This window comes from Falco peregrinus, chromosome 8 (genome assembly GCF_023634155.1).
Source record: "Falco peregrinus isolate bFalPer1 chromosome 8, bFalPer1.pri, whole genome shotgun sequence".
NCBI classification, from domain to species: Eukaryota; Metazoa; Chordata; class Aves; order Falconiformes; family Falconidae; genus Falco; species Falco peregrinus.
In genome coordinates this window covers 21621270-21637521 of record NC_073728.1, presented here as the reverse complement: position 1 = coordinate 21637521, position 16252 = coordinate 21621270, and the positions used below count along the sequence as shown (strand labels likewise).

The window sequence follows — 16252 nt, the reverse complement described above, 5'->3', positions numbered from 1 at the left end:
GAGCCTTCTGTGCAGTCATTAAATCAATCAAAATGTTTGGAAAAACACAATTTAGAGGAAGTTTTTATGAAATATTCAGAGACAATATGTTTACAAATACAGAAACTGAAGTTATTCCCATGGTTTGTAAAGCTACTGTCATTCTGAATGGCTTGCTTTCTTAGAACACAGATAAATTTGTAAAATATATTTGTTAAAACAGAATTTTATATGAAAATGGGCATTGTTTTATTTATGGCATTTTTTTCTGATTAAGAAAAGCAACTACATTGTGGATCATGAAAGAGAGCTAATGGAGAGGGTACATTTGAAAGATATTGAAGTTTTTCATAAACAAAACAGTATAGTTGGGCATGTAAATTACATAGCTCAAAAATACTTTTTATTCCAGAATTTGTCACAAATAAGAAGTCAAATTCTCAGTAATTAGAATGTTACTGGTAGAATAGTAAGAATCGAAAATGATGTGATCCCCCTTGACTATTTTATTGCAGCAGTGCTATCTAAAAACTGTTTTGTGGTTTTAAAATTCCCAACTAAACATGCTTTAGAAGATGTATGAACAACCAGAAAACTGATCTTATTGCTCACTTGAATCCTTCTTTCCTTCCGAAGGAAAGAAGCCCAGGTTACATACATGTGTAAATAACGTGGCTATCTGAACTGGCCTTGAAAGCAAATTGCAATTTAATATTAGTGCAATTTCCTGATGTATCTGTCAAGTATCTGTTGAAATTGCATGCTATTGTCTGTGATATGTATATAATCTGTCACAAATTTTCTGTGATATGTGTATTTGAAATCTGAGGTTTATTAGTGCAAGTCATAATACCATTTGTCTTGTGAAAACTGGCATCGTTAAGTAATAAGGTGGAGGAAACATACTTTTTTTCTTTTAAGCGCACCATGTTGCTTCATACCTACTAAATGGCATTTGTTCATATTTTGAAAGACTTGGCTAAAGAATTTGCAATATCATGTTATTGAGAAAGTCACTGATTAAAAATAACCAGTAATACATAATCTTCTGTCATTATTCAAAGCGGGCAGTGCCTCCAGTTGGTGAGTATCTTATGTCTCCAGTCCAGGACTGATTCCAGTTCTTCTGCCTTCAGATGTCATTTTGTTCCCCTTTGATCTTTATTGACTATTTTAGTGGTTCTTTTTGCTTTCTTGTGACAACTGGAGCTAATATCTAGAGATTAACTGGAGCTAATATTTGAAAATCATATTCTCCTGATTAAAAAAAAAAAAGAGGTCTTGAGCTATTTCATTCGTTCTAACTGCTTCTCCATATTTTCTTCAGTATAAGGTAGGATATTTTCTTGCCTCTACATGGCTACAGAGGAATCTGTCTTTGAGGTTTGCTGGTCAGATTCTTCTCTTTGTGTTTTAAAGAGCACCTGATGGCTCTTTCCCATGCTGCTGATTAGGAGAATGGTTTGCTCATCCTACCAGTTCCTCTCAAACACAATGTAAATTGAATAGCATCTGTGGAAGTGTAACTTAATAAAGACCAAGACAAGACATGGTGCTTCATAAATGAGAGCTGAGCTGGTAGTTGCTACCATCTAACAATGTACGTGTGCTAAAATAACCTTAAATTTGTAAACTAACTGGCACATGTTCTTGCTGTTACTTAACATAATTGTTTGCAGGTAGAGTTACTTAAATAGCGTAAAATCATTCTAAATTAATGCATGGTAGCTTTACAAGTAGGGATTGGTCCGTTCATTCTTAATTTAGTTCAAACATTTTGCATCCATTTTTCATCAACTATTTGCACAATAACGTTATTTCACGTAATTGTTAGGGGTTGTTCTTTGCAAGGGAATGTGGACAAAAGAAAAGTCAATGTTGTTTAGTACAGGTCTGCTCCAAAGGCCACTAAAATTTATCATAATCATTCCAATTAATTATCTTAATCAAACAGAAAAATTAGACATAATGTCTAATGATTTACAAACCTAATCATAACCACAGAAATCCTTGTGAGTGAAGAAAATTGTTACATTCATATGAGAAGTAATTAACTTCTTTTTTCTTTAAAATAGCTGCTAGTTCTGTTTAACCATCAGCACTGATAAAATCCTTGCCAACATGATAGCAGCAACAGTTGTTTTAATTACACATATATATGACCTCTTCTGGAGGTGTGAAACACAGGTGAGTATTCATGCAGTCTGAGCGTCTTGCCGTCTGTAAGTTAAGATTGATATGAGAGTTGTTTTTACTGTAAAATAATCTTTATTCTTCACATACAGTGGCAGCCGTTCAGCTGCAGTAATCAGCTGATATCACCGTATCATTGTACTGCCTACCCGCCTAGTGCTGGCCTTTACCTTCACTGATTGAGAATTCTCAGTCTTTCTGCTAGGCATACTGAAAGTGGGAAGCTCCCCTGAGTTCCCTTGATGGGGGCAATCCTGTTGCAAGCTCAAGAGCCTTGGACTTCTTATGTGGATTTATGCTTCCCAAAGAATGTCAAGGCCTTTTATATTTCTTTGTGCAAAATGACCAATACCAGTAATTAAAATATTGAAAGATTCTGAAATGCCTTTTTAGCATTTCTCAAAAGAAACAGGCATCAGGTTATGAATAACTTTTGGGGTTTTTCTGTCTTTGGTGCTAGTATTTGACGTCTGTCCCACTTCAGAAATCTGTAAGGGTCCATTGAACACCTCAGGAAGCACCTGCTTATTCAAAAGAACTTGCAGACTTGCAGTGAGATGTAACTGTACCAAAGTATATTAGACAGCTCTGTAGATGGCATGCTTAAGTGTGTTATGCAAAAGGTTTCATTTTTGCCTTGCTTTCTATTACTCTGATTTCAAGCACTTTTTCTTTTCCCTGTCACTCGCTCACTCGTTCATCTGAGAACTTAGAACAGCCTTGGGTGTTTCCTGATTTGCACTGCTTTGTGAAAGACCTTTATGGATGATTACACTGGCTGGGGATTTCTAGAATGCAGCAGATTCTTGTCACCGCTGTGGTACCACTTATTTTCCTATGCCATGTATATGCTCAAGTGTCTGTTCATGACAGCTGTGCCATGATTTATGAAGAGGACTGAGTGTACGGGAGAATTTGGCCTATTAGTTCTGGAGAGGCAGCTCTGAGCTAGAGAAGAGCTGTGAAAGTACATATTGATTGTCAAGTCAATTCTTTCTTTGTCATTTGGTTTTGCAGGTATTATTACCTTGCATTCAAGGCACACGAGACTCCCCTTGGTAGCAGAGAAAACTGTCTTGCCATTTTGGAGAGATCTAAACTAGACAACTGGATTCTTGGGAAAACCAAGGTAGAGGGTGCTAACATTTTCTCAAGGATAGTATCCTTTTAGCAAAACATGTGTAATAGTGGTTTGAAAAGTACGGCATGAATAAACAAAAAAAAAGCAAGGAATTTGCTCCAGTTTGTCTCCCAGCTTATGGAGCTGCCCTCCAAAGCCAGCTGAGCTAGTGCTGCAAGAGGAGGGGTGTATTGGGTAGCTCCCCAAGGTGCATTCTGCACGTGGCTGCCTCAATAAGGACAGTACATCTGTCAGTGCCTGCTGTAGTAGTGCCTTCCTGAAGTTCCTCCTGCTCTTAATCACGACCTGACTGAAACTTCATACTCTGGCGTATCCTGTGAGCCTGGTTAGTACATTGTCCATTTGTGGAGTTTCAGGTGAGATCCTTCTGGCTGTGTTAAGAACCTTTGTTCATGGTTTAAAGTGGAGTGGATGACTTCTCTGAAAAGGATGCTATACAGTGTCTTGAGTTGTTTTACAGTGCACACAGGAAAAACAAGGAGAATTTTCCTGCTCAAGACCCAGATAAAGTATATGTAAGCACCCATAGGATTTGCCTCCTGAGGCAGATTGCTGTTAGAGAATATTATGTCTAAGAAAAAAATCAACCCAGGATTTATTTTCCCAGTGTCAAGAAAGGCTATATTTCAAACTTATTGATACCTGAAAATATCCACTTTGCCAATTTACTTTGCAAAGAGGGTAAATATGTGGTTTATTTTGCAGTGGGGTGATTTTAATTGGTCAGTGGAATTCCACAAGCACACTGAGAGCAAATGTTTGATTCACAAGATTACTCAGTTTTCTCAGCAATGGTGCCCTAAAATAGGCTGATGTAAGACTAATGAAAAGGCAGAATACAAGAGGTTATGTTACTACTGCATGTAATACTGATTTTTTAATTTTTTTGTTCCATTTCAGGTTTTTCTGAAGTATTACCATATAGAGCAGTTAAATTTGTTCCTGCGAGAAGTTATAGGGAGGGTGGTGATCATGCAAGCCTATATCAAGGGATGGCTTGGAGCAAGGAGGTACAAGAAAGTCAAAGAGAAGAGAGAAAATAGTGCTGTTACCATACAGTCAGGTAAATGTTCACATTCCCTGTTTCACTGAGTGATTTTTCATTTCAAGTTGTTAAGTTGCATGTACATTATTTATTCATTCATAACAGTTTATTATGAAATCAAAATAACCAGAGGTGCTTTTCTCTCCAGCTAATTGATGCAAATATTATTGATTTACTTCTAAGGCGTCATCTTAGTATTTGGTAATGTCTTTATTTAAATATTTTAGTATTTTGAATGTGATGCACAAAATGAAAATATTGTTAGGTGTGTTTACATTAGCATGCAGCACATAAATGAAATGAGTAGCATGCTCCTCGCCACCACAATGTATACCAGAATTCCAAATAACGTACATTGTGGGGTGGGCCTGAGAGGCTGATTGTCAGTAATTTAGCAAGCTTTCTTATATTGAATTTGGGGAGCTCTGTGGGGGGGGGAGTTCTTGTGCTGGCATGATCATGTACCTTTGACTTTTGGGTTGGGACATCAGTGAGCACATGGTGACAATTAAAATTTGGATGAGTGAAGCAATGTTTGAAGTTGTGGGGATGTGAATACTGCAGTCGTGAACTCAGAGTTCAACATGTGGGTGGGTGGGGAAGATGTATTAGGGGTGGGGGCTGGAGTGATTATGGCAGGAGGGATGAAAGTTTCAGCACATCTCTGACTCTGTAGACTCTGTAGCACTTCCTTGAATAAATGTAATTTCCAGCACATGGTTTTGTATTTTTAGCCTGGAGAGGATATGAAGCTCGCAGGAAGTACAAGGAAATAAGGAACAGAAGAACTGATGCTGCTATACATATTCAAGCAGGTAATTAAAACATTATTTCAATTGCCAACACCTATTTTGCTGTGGGTGATTTCATGTCTCATAGCCAACAGAAATACATGCAGTCCAACAAAAGCTATCAAAAACATTACTTCTGATTGTCTGTTCTTCAGTATCAAGAGACATCAGTGACAGGTATCAGGCACTTTGGGCTTTTTGTAAGTATGTCTCTGGAAGAAAAACATACTGATTAAAAGCTGTTCAATTAATTCTTCAAGATTCTTCTGAGCACAGTCACTATGATTCAACTATTTGTAGAGCTGGTACAAAGCACCAGACTGATTTGACTAAAAGTGTGAGTGGGAGGCACTGGACATGCACTTCCCTGTGTCAAGCCCTGGTCTTGGCAGGTTGCCAGGTTTTTGTTTGAACTGCTTGCTGGGTTTGCCAGTTTTGGCCTATCTTTTGACTCTCTGCCAGACTCCTATGCAGCCATATCAATATGAATTTGAATATACTTTAAGGAGATTATTGGAGGAACAGGCCCATAGGGCTGTGTAGGTCTCTAGTAGAGAGCAGGGTACCATATGGCACAGGAATCTAAGAACCAGGGCCGTGAACTCAATGGTGTTTTCAGATGCTGCCAATATGAAGCAACCTCCATATGATGCAGTGTAATACACCTTCCCTGTCCAACCCCAGTTTGAAAGACTGTAGCTGATCAAAAACGTAGCAAATTTGTTTACAGATAAACCAAAGTACCAGCTTCCTGTGCTATAATTCCTTAAGCTTTGTCACCTCTCTACTCTGTATCATATAGTCTAAAGTCAATCTGAAAAAGATGTGTTCTAAATACTCTTTCACTTTGTTCTCAAGCTGTTTTGAGTAAATTAATTTGTTTTTCTTTCGTCTAAGTTTGCTGCTCTGAAATTAAGCATCACTGTGACTTTCAGCAGAAAACAGAATACCAGTCTAGTTACAGAAAGGAACAAAGTATCATTAGGTTAAAATAATAATTTCTAGATTTGCATGCATACTGTTATGCAGAATCATGAGCTCGAGGGGTAGATGCAGAATATTCTATTAAATGGAAGACTGTTAAGCAGAATTTTTTCCTTCCATTGCAACAAACACCGAAGGGCTACATAAGCACTCTCTGCCCTTCTTCCTTTCCTTTGTATTCTCATTTTCTATTGTTTTCACGATAGCACAGAGAGTAGATCTTAAAGTACCCCCTGCAACTATTTTCTGGAGTATTTGCTACCTTTACACTTGGCCATATCTGAACTTTGATTTCCTGCTTACAATAACATTTTGCTGTAAAAAGGAAAGTGAAACAGTTGACTCACCCCTGTGCCACTATTACTAGCTCCTTAGGATGAGAGTTACCTCAGGTTCACTAGGAAGCTGGTGTGTAGCAGTAGCACCTGGAGATTGTAGGGGACATTCTGCCTTAGGAGTTTATCCAGCCAGATTTCTTAGGTGTGTAGGGGATGCAGGCTCATTACTAGCTCTTTAGAGAAAGCAGCTGATCTGTTCTGCTGTTTGCACACATGGGAGAGATTCAGAGCTGTGTTCCTTCCTGCCATCTCTTAGATGCTGTGTTGAACATTGCAGGGTAGAGGCAGTGGGAGTGTACACATACCCTTAAATTTGGACACTTCTGTTGAGCCCTCTGGACCTAATGCTGTTACCGCTTTTCCCACCAACATGCACACTGTCTTCCTTTGTCACCTGGCACTTGACAGTTTCAGTGCTCAGTCTGGGTGAATAAGCACTAGGACTACAGGGTTAAGTGACACAGCGTACCTTTGTATTAATTAGGCTGTCTGCTCCTCCTATCTTTGGTGCCACATTCAAAGGGGTAGTATAATAATAATAATAATAATAGTAATCCTCAACACATTTCTGTCTGCCTTTGGAAATCTATATCTAGGACTTCTTATTTCAAAATTCTTCCTGTACACATTTTCTCTTCTCTACATGCTAATTATTCAGTGTTTCAAATCAAAACTCGTGCTTGCTAATGGTGGCCATTTTCCAGGTTTTAAAATACACTGACAGTCTTTCTGTTGTTTACATTACACTGTCCAAGTACCTAGTGACACGGAGACAAAAGCAACTCCAAATCTCTCCCTCTTCCCTGCACATCTCATAATGAGAGTGTGTAGTTCAAGGCAGCTTTTCAGTAAAATGGAGTATGATCACCTTTGTATTTTTTCTTTTAATGAGCCATTTCAGGCAGTGAGATAGATTGTTTGCATTTGTCATCCAGACATTAGCAAAACCATATAATTAAAATATATGTACTTCCCTCTTCTTTCCCTCCCCACCCCACCCCACCCCCCCCCCGCCCCCACCCCACCCCCCACCCACCCCCACCCCACCTCCCACCCCCCCCCACCCCCACCCCCACCCCCTGCTCCAGCACACGCAGGCCTTGAAATTTAGGAAGCATTTGGCTTACATGTTTCTACAGAACAGCGCATATTGAAATTTGTTTTCCTTTCATCTCTTTCCCAATAAAAGCAGCCGCTCGGCTTATCCCTTTAGCTTCCTCAGAACTTCCTTTCAGAATTCCCGATCTATTACAGCACATTCACATACCAGAAACAAGATGCCTTTTCATGCTGTCAACCTTTTTCATCTGAAATGTAAATTAATTCTTGCTGGTACGCTTTGACAGAGATCAAAGTAGGGGTATTAACCTTATTGGGCCTTCTCTTCATCAGAATCAGTTCCAAAGACTGCAAGGGTAGTGTTAGGAGGCCAGTCTTCACTGTTATCTATGGCCCTCCTCCAGGCAGTCCTCTGTCTACAAGTCAGCATTTCAAAGGCGCTGATTTCTTTTGTAAATGACCTTATCATTACTTTAAACTGTGTGAAAAATGATTTGCCTGAATAATTCTTGCAGGATTATCCTGCTCATTTTAATTGTGGGGGGACTTCATTCAGATTCCAGGATATTGTTTAAGTGGTTTTGACAGCGAGTGATCATAGCCTGATATAAAGGAGGAACACAGCTCCTGATTGGAAACCTCTTGACTTGTTCAGATTGTTCATTTCTTGCAAGTCAGTCTTTGAGGTAGGCTGCATTTGCATTTTAAAAATAAACAGATGCCTTTCAAATACATGAGCTGGTGGTCTGGAGATCTCTGTGGGCCCAGCAGTTCACTACCCATTGAAGAAATCTTGGAAGAAAAAACAAACTTAGAAAAAAACCAACCCTCACAATATACATGAGGATACAATTCCTTAGTGTATTATATTACATGAAAAAAAGTCATTATTTCAGATGGAGGAAAACACCCTTGCTAGAAAACAAAATATTTGTGAATTTAAATTAGGTGGGGAAGAAAAAGCTACCCTACTTCAGCATAGCTACATCACAGGTTCTCAGAATACACAGATGTTATTAGTCTCATGGCTAAAATGGTACAAAGGATGCGCAAGGTCTTTATGGCTTCTTCTAGTCAAGTCATACATTTCCAACCTGTGAAGGTTAGAAAATGTTAATTTTTAACTTGGAGACAAATTGTAAAGAATGATTTTGTGTAAAGTGTTTGAGTTAACAATACTTTGCACTTCTGAGTATGTATTTGTAGTTGGGATTTGTATTATTTTGATTTATGTGTACATAAAAGGAAAAATATTTTGTTAAAATAAAGGATTTTTTTAAATTATGTTGCCAGATTCACAGCTGGTTTAAATCAATGTATATCCACTGAATCATCTGACTGAAATGTTGCTGCACTGATTTACCTCACATGCAAGTCCCATTTAATGTTTCTTTGTGCTAGAAAAATGCGTTAATTAGAATTTAATACAACTGATAATACAATTATAAAAGTATGTTTTCTAGTTATGATAGCATGTATTTCCATGCAGTGTGACTGTTGTCCCGAAAAACTTAGGGGAGGATTTTAATCTGGTTATTTCATTTGTGAACTGACATTGCCAAAATGCCAAATGAGTGGTGCATGCGATTCACTTAGATCCGAGGTGACATCACTGAATTCATTTTAATTAGGCCCACTTTAGCCATCTGGAATATGCTGTGCAGCTCTGGTCAGGACTGAGTTTAACTATGCTTCCAGAGGTGAAAGGCAAATGACTAATCCATTGAGCCACCATCTCCTCCTCCAACACGTGCTCGCACACTCACCATATGTCACATTGTATTGGAAAAGGTTTTATCAAGAACTCAAGAATGGGGCTCTTTTTTTAAAAAAAAAAAAAAAAGTAATGGATGTTCAGAAGGAAACCAGATGAAGTGTCCTTTCGTAAATTGCTCTCTTCATTTAACTTCTGCCCATGCAATGTTGCTCACTATTTACATATCTCTAACACGTGCTTCTGGCAAAATTTACTTCATTATAATAAAAAAAAAGAGGGCCAGAGAACAGCTGTAATTTACTATTTTACATTTACAATAAATGTAAGCTTTTAATAAAAACGTTACCTTTAGGATTTTCAACAGCAAAGGTTTAATGTTGGCTTCAATAGAAGAGAAGGAAATGTTTCTTGAAAACCCTATATTTATCCATCTATTTATATCACTATGTACATGTGTGTGTACCTGTATCTGCCTAATACTGTTGTATAGATCTAAGAATTGCATGAGTAAAATTTTCCAAAAGCTTCTAAGCATTTTATAATATATCTATAAAATACAGATTTCCTCCCCCTCCCCGAAAATAACAACTACTAAGTAGCAGATCCAGTTTTACTTTTTGATATAATTAAATTTCTTCCTTTTAACTACATTGTCACTGTAAAAATCATTGTATATGTTTCTCTTAATGGCAACTGAACTGACTTATTGTATTTCCTTGATTTTACATCCAGGGCAAACTGGACTGGTTTGTACAGGCTGCACAGCTTTGGCCAACTTTACTCTTCCATCTCTTTGTGTTCTGTACTGGCTTAGGGCATCTAGTAATCCTTCATTTTCGGTATCTATCTCTAGTAACCATTAAAAGCCTCTGCTCATGTGCAGGGAACATATTAGGAGAAGTGAGAAGGCCTTATGGTTTTGAAGTATGAGGTCCTATATTCTGTCCCCCTCTCTGGGTTAAGCTCTGTAATGTGCATATGTCTGCATTTCCTTTTGGTTTTCCCTCCTGTCTTTCAGGAGATGAAAAGAAGACCATTCTTACTAGATTTCATGCCCTTGCTAAAATCAGGGATAACGATATACATTGTCCAAGAGTACATTGGAAAACCTGTTCCTTTCCCTTGCTGATATTGACAAAGAGTTTCAGTGATCTTCACTTTTTTGTCTTTGACCAAGTCTCAAGATCAGAGACTTGGTGCATGATAATGAAACCCTTGTGTCCAAGTGGTGATGTGCATCAATGACTCCAGTCCTGATGGCAGCCTTGTTGAGTCCTCCTGTTAGTCACTGCTTGTAACTGATAATTACTGCTTGTATGTGAGAACTCATGACTTGCTTTCTTGTAATGCTTCTGCCAGAGAATTTAAGAGTTGGGTTCTTCCTGCTATTAAATAGGCATCACCCAATATCCATCAAGAGTGAGAGGTGAAAGAGGGGAGGTATTCATGGGACCCAGCAAAGGATGGATGTGACTCTCCATCCCTTTTACTGTTCATTAGAATTAATTTGGCATGGAGTGAAGAATCAGGTTCATGGGCTCCAAATCCTCTCGGATGTTGTTAGTTAAGCTGCTGAATGCTCTTTTAACTAGGCAAATTAAGAAAGTGATATGCTGTTCATAGCAAATCAACTTCTGGTTACAAACTACCATGATATCTTCTCTTCAGCAGACATGACCTTTCATTTCCAAGTTGCTGTTACATGCTATTTTAGGTGGTACTATAGGTTAAAAATGAGTCTGTATAGAAAATGTCTGCTTAACATGATTTTTTTTATGACTGAGAATGAATCCTTCTGCTGTTCAAAATACTACTTCATCTTCTTTCTTTATACTTCTTGTATAGACCTGTGATTGTTTAGCTTTGATCTTTCTACATTGTGCTTCACAATTTGCTCTGTAACTATATATTTCCTATGGGAATCAGGGGGAAAATGCCTGGACTTTTCCTATCTGGAATTGTGCAACATTGTGTGTAATGTATATGCCTCTAATGTACTTAGACCTTAAAATAAAGGTTTTTAACTGCAGACACCAAATTTCAAACTCCCTGAGGTAAGTATATTCTTGGTTAGCTAGGCGCTGAAGCTGACAGAAAACTTGCTTTGTGTGTGAATTGATCAGTATAAGAAGTAAAAATTCATGTCCTAAATTGTGGCACATAAAACATTTAACACTGAGTTACTAACCAAGTGCTAAAATTTAAGTTCAGTTCCTATGTTACTTTTCAGATCCTGTCATCTTAGGCTATGTAAAGATCAGGGTTAAAGATACTGTTGCTGGAAAGTTTGCAATATAGACTGGATAAGGTGAAAATGAGGTGACAGCTGGTAATCATTCTTCTTCAATGATGCAGTGATTGTTCATGGAGCAGTAGCAACATGAGTCTGCTAATTTCACACTCTTTGAGCCAAGTGCTTAGTGTCAAAACCAGCACCAGTCAGTAATGCAAATTGCTGTGATGGAGCAGCTTCCCAGCCTCTCAGACTCCCCCAGTAGAATTATCTGCATATGCATTTCTTTTGAAACATTATAGATCCAGTTAATAAATGTTGAAAAGATGCAGTCCTAGTAATGCTCAATGAAGCTTTTGAGGGAGAGACGAGTTTGTTTATCCTGCTACTGCAGTTATCCCATAAGTCAAAGGGAAAGTAGGTAAAATACAGCCATTTACCTGCCAGATTCAAGGTATTCTGGAAGAATGTTAGAAGCTAGCTTGCAGAAGTTGAAGAGGAGATGATTTTGAAAATATGTATGAGAACAAATGACAGGGTAAAACCTATGTTTATTATCAGATATAGCAGGTTTTTTGTAGTGAGTGAGGGAAAGACCAAAATGGTTATGCTGACATTAATAAGAGTCTGGGGGGAAAAGAATTTTAAAAAATAAAATCACAGTAGGGATCCACATTGACTTTATAGACAAACACACACACACACACATATGCACAAAGAATGACTAGAAGTTGAGAAATTAGTAAGGATAAAACTGAAGTTTATCTTATTAGTTCTTTTGTTTCAGTGCTTTTTTATCTTTATAGTAGTCCATCAACTGACTGATACTTATCATGTTTCAGCTGCAGAGAGGTGGCTGCTGGCCAGCTGTCTCTGCTGCCAATATCGAAGTAGGCTCCTTGTCTGGTCAGTAGGGGATAGCTGAGGATTGGAAGCCTGATCACATGGGGCAAGTGAATGCTTGCCTCATTGCTGCCAGGCAGGCAGGCTTTTCCAGCTGATTATTAAGGGCAGAAAGTTCCTCAGCCTCACGATACCTGAGCTCTGTATTCGGTACAACACCTCAGCAGGCCCAACTTCTGTCAAGCCTTCTGCAAAGTGAAATGGTTATTTATTTTAGTATCCTCTCATTAAAAGGCAATTTTTGCTGCTTCTTTACTCTGGAAACTTCCATAGCACTGAAAGACTGTTGTGGTGCATTGCATACCACAGCTTGAACTGTTCAGATGGTTTTAATTGTCTTACATTGCTCAAATAAGTGCAACACCACATATTTTTGTGGAGGTAGGTGGCTAAAAAGAAGACCTTTAACACTATACAGGAATTCAGATAGAAGAGAAGGGATTTGTTACAGCCCCTTCCTAAGGGAAAGAGCACATGCAATCAAGGTAGCTCTATTTTGTTTTCTCCACCATCTTTTTATTACACAAAAAACATCGTCAATGATGAGTAAATTTATGAGTAGTTAAATGGAATAAAAGGGAAATCAATCAATTATTTCTTAATTTGATAATAATTAAGGGATTGTAAATTCTACAGGGTCTTTATTCTCTCTTGTGTAGGTAATATGTACTTCTAGAGTTTTCATAAAATCAGAGGCATAAGATACAGGGAAAATTTGTTAATCTTCTCATCAACTTTTGTGTTCTAAATTTATTCTATATTTTATATTTATTCAACCTCCTGATTTCCCTTTGTAATCTACAATGTTATTTTGACCCTGATCCTACATGCTGTAGACCCCATTTCTGTGCCTATCCTACATCCCACTGTAATATTTAACCCTGGACTCTAGCAACCCCAACAAGAGGGCTCTTCTCCTCCTCCTTTGAGTAATTAGTCCCCAGACCAACTCTGGTTTTGCACGTGTTTAGTGTGCTTAAAAGCTTATCCTGGATAGGGAATATTTTTTTTTTCCTCAAAATCATGGTATTTCCTGAGCTTAGCTCAGATTTGTTTTTACTTATTGTCTCACTATTTAAATTGCAGTCCTGCTACACTGATAAACAGCCCTATTCCCTCACAACCCTGAGCTTTCTTATGGAGCAATTGCTTGCTGTACCCTTCAACTATGGCATTGATACTGTACTTTCTTCATTATTCAGCCCTTTTTCCCTTTTTATGAAGGTATTTCTACTTAAAATGCTGCTTGAAATAAACCCTACACAAAACAAAATTTAAAAATGTGTGAGTTTAAGTGTACATTGCAACACTTTTTAGTCTTTTGTCCTAAGTGCAGTATGTATTGCGATCTGTGGTTTGTGCTGGAGCTTTATTACTAACCGCTTACAGGCATCAAGAATTCAAGCAAATTCATGTCAGATAAAACTGCAGAAGTAATTCAGTTATTTAGGTGCCTAAGTCCAGGGACAGTCAATTGAAATAAAACATATACGTATCTTCAAAATGTTATTCATTGCCATTTTCTTTGCTGTTTCATTTCACTGCGTGCTTGCTGCTTCATTTAGTGTTTCTAGGGATTGTTTTGTTCCGCTTTTTTTTTATGAATGGTATAAATTCCTATCTCTGTAGATATTTTTTCCTGATTATTTGTATGAAAGGTATTTTTAGTGTTTTATTATGGTTATGGTTAATTGAAAAATAGAAGACATAATTAATTTTTCTAGTTTTAATTGAATGTATCTGTCCCTCACTACTCACCCCTCTACCCCACAATAAAAGCAGGTAAAATTTCTGATTCTGTAAAATTCTGAGTAGCTCAGATCATGGGAGTTGTGATTGAAGAAGGTGTTTTGGGAGTGATGTTTCTACTATGTATTTTAGGTGGGATTCCTATTTAAATTAGACGTGTTCTCATTTCAAAGCCTGCTTTCCTTGCCTGGGCTGTGCCAAGTGGTCACTGTAACACTGTAACTGACAGTGTAAGGCCCTGCATAATTTCCAGCTGTTGTTAACTCTGCAAACATTGGAGCCACCCCTGTGAGGTGCTAGGTGTTCTTTCTGTCCACTGACTCAGTAAAAGTTGAAGGCATTCAGTTCTGTGCCGTAGTTGGGTGCCTGTCTGCACTTCAGGCTCTGCAGAATTTTTCTCTGATTCATAACTATGTGTTTTAGCTTTCAGGGGATATATTGTTCGTAAAAAATACACAAGACTGGAAAAAAGCTCTGGCTGTATAGCAGATCCCCAGCTTAAGAACAGCTGCTCAGCTTCTGATTTTGGCTGTGAAGAGCACTGGTGAGTTGAATCCTTTGCTGTCTATTATCTAACAGAAGTGATTTTCCACACAGTGAGATCTGAAAGTAGCAGGCATGTCATCAGGATTCAGCCAGTTCTTAGGGAATCTGCCATTTTCTGAGGATGAGCACCTGTAGATTAGCCAGTGCCCCCACCAGCTTAGTCATTTTAATATTCTCCCAGTTACCAGAGTTAGGTTTATTTATGGTGCTGTTTGTCCTGTGTTGCTGTCCTGTTTCTTGCACTTCTTGGAAGTGCCCAGAATGCCGTAGATTGCAGGCAGGATTGCAAGTGCTCAGCATTTCAGAATTGTCTGCAGTGTGTGTTATTAAATTCTCGACAGCAGAAAGTTACCCTTCTGTGTCTGTAAAGCTCCATTGAGACCATCAATGAGATAGGGAAAAGAGCTGTAAAAAGCAGATGGACAAGTCACTGACAGAAAACCTAGGAATACTGTAAACTGTAATAGTGGTGCCCTCTTTGCAGAGGAAGGGTATTTTAACCTTCCTTACCAATGGAGTTACTCCAGACAAATGTTCCCCCAACATTGGGTATGAGAGGCAAGAGAGATCTGTTACGTCTTTAGCTGTTATCAAAGTCTGTCTCCCAGAGACAGTGTTCTAGGAGAGGTGGCCGCGTTTGCTGGATTAATCCCTTTGATTAGCAAGTTTCAGCGACTATGATTTATGAGATCTCTCCTGCTGTGGCGTGGGCATGAGGACATCTCAGTGCTTCTTCCAGTCCTTATTTCTGTTGGTTTATATGCTTCCTATATGGCATATAAATGCGGGTTCTGTTACACTTCTTCAGAATTCTCTGAATGTAGTGACTGACTTGACTGTAAGCAGATGCTGTTATTCCATTAAGAACATTTGGGGTTTTTAAAAACAAACCATTAACTTCTCCAAAATGGTATTTCTTTCTCTGTCTATGCTCATAGCCTTGAGTTATGCTAACCTCCATGCTAACTTTGGTTGATTTAGATTGAATAATGTCTGCTACATGCTCTGGTGCATCATTACAGGATTTTTTTAGGTATTAACCGCCTGCATTCTTGTAGGTAAGTAGTATTCCAGAATCTCTTTGTTGTAGTATTCTGTTTTCAGCAAGAGAAAGGTTCAGACTATTGGACAAAGACTAAATAAATAAATAAATGTTTTTGATGATTATTTGCAGGGAAAAAAATGAGCCCACTGCAATTTGCCATCATATCTCTGTCTTTTGGTTGCCTCACTGCTCACTGGGGCAATAGGTTTCCTAATTTATTATTTCCTTCATGTGCATGCAGCTCCTTCTTCTCTTAAGTACCTAAGGGGTGTGTATCTTGTGATTTCTTTAGAACTATTGATGATTGCATGGTCATTTGTTTTCCAGTCTGCACTGATAGCTAAAAGCAAGAGCTAATACACTAACTATTATCAGTTTTCTTTGGCATCCCAAATTATAATTATTTACAATTAGAGAGACTTTTTTTTTTTTTTCTTTTAAGTGATCTAGAGCTTTCACCTGGATTTGTTTATGTGTAGTTAGCCAGGAATTATTTTCTTCCCTTTTTGCATTAGGCTCTTTCTGGATT

The 16252-nt window shown here is 38.1% G+C and overlaps 1 protein-coding gene across 6 annotated transcripts in view; it reads left to right on the top strand.

Moving 5' to 3' along the window:
- Positions 1-16252, top strand: part of MYO3B (myosin IIIB) — a 207619-nt gene that overhangs the window by 138630 nt on the left and 52737 nt on the right. For 5 of the 6 annotated variants that reach the window (XM_027786370.2, XM_027786367.2, XM_027786369.2 and 2 more), the window contains 4 exons: positions 3190-3301; positions 4214-4376; positions 5093-5173; positions 14556-14676. In XM_027786370.2, coding sequence (XP_027642171.2) covers positions 3190-3301; positions 4214-4376; positions 5093-5173; positions 14556-14676 — 477 coding nt within the window. The remainder of the gene's footprint in view (positions 1-3189; positions 3302-4213; positions 4377-5092; positions 5174-14555; positions 14677-16252) is intronic. The other variant, XR_003554319.2, reaches the window with a different exon arrangement.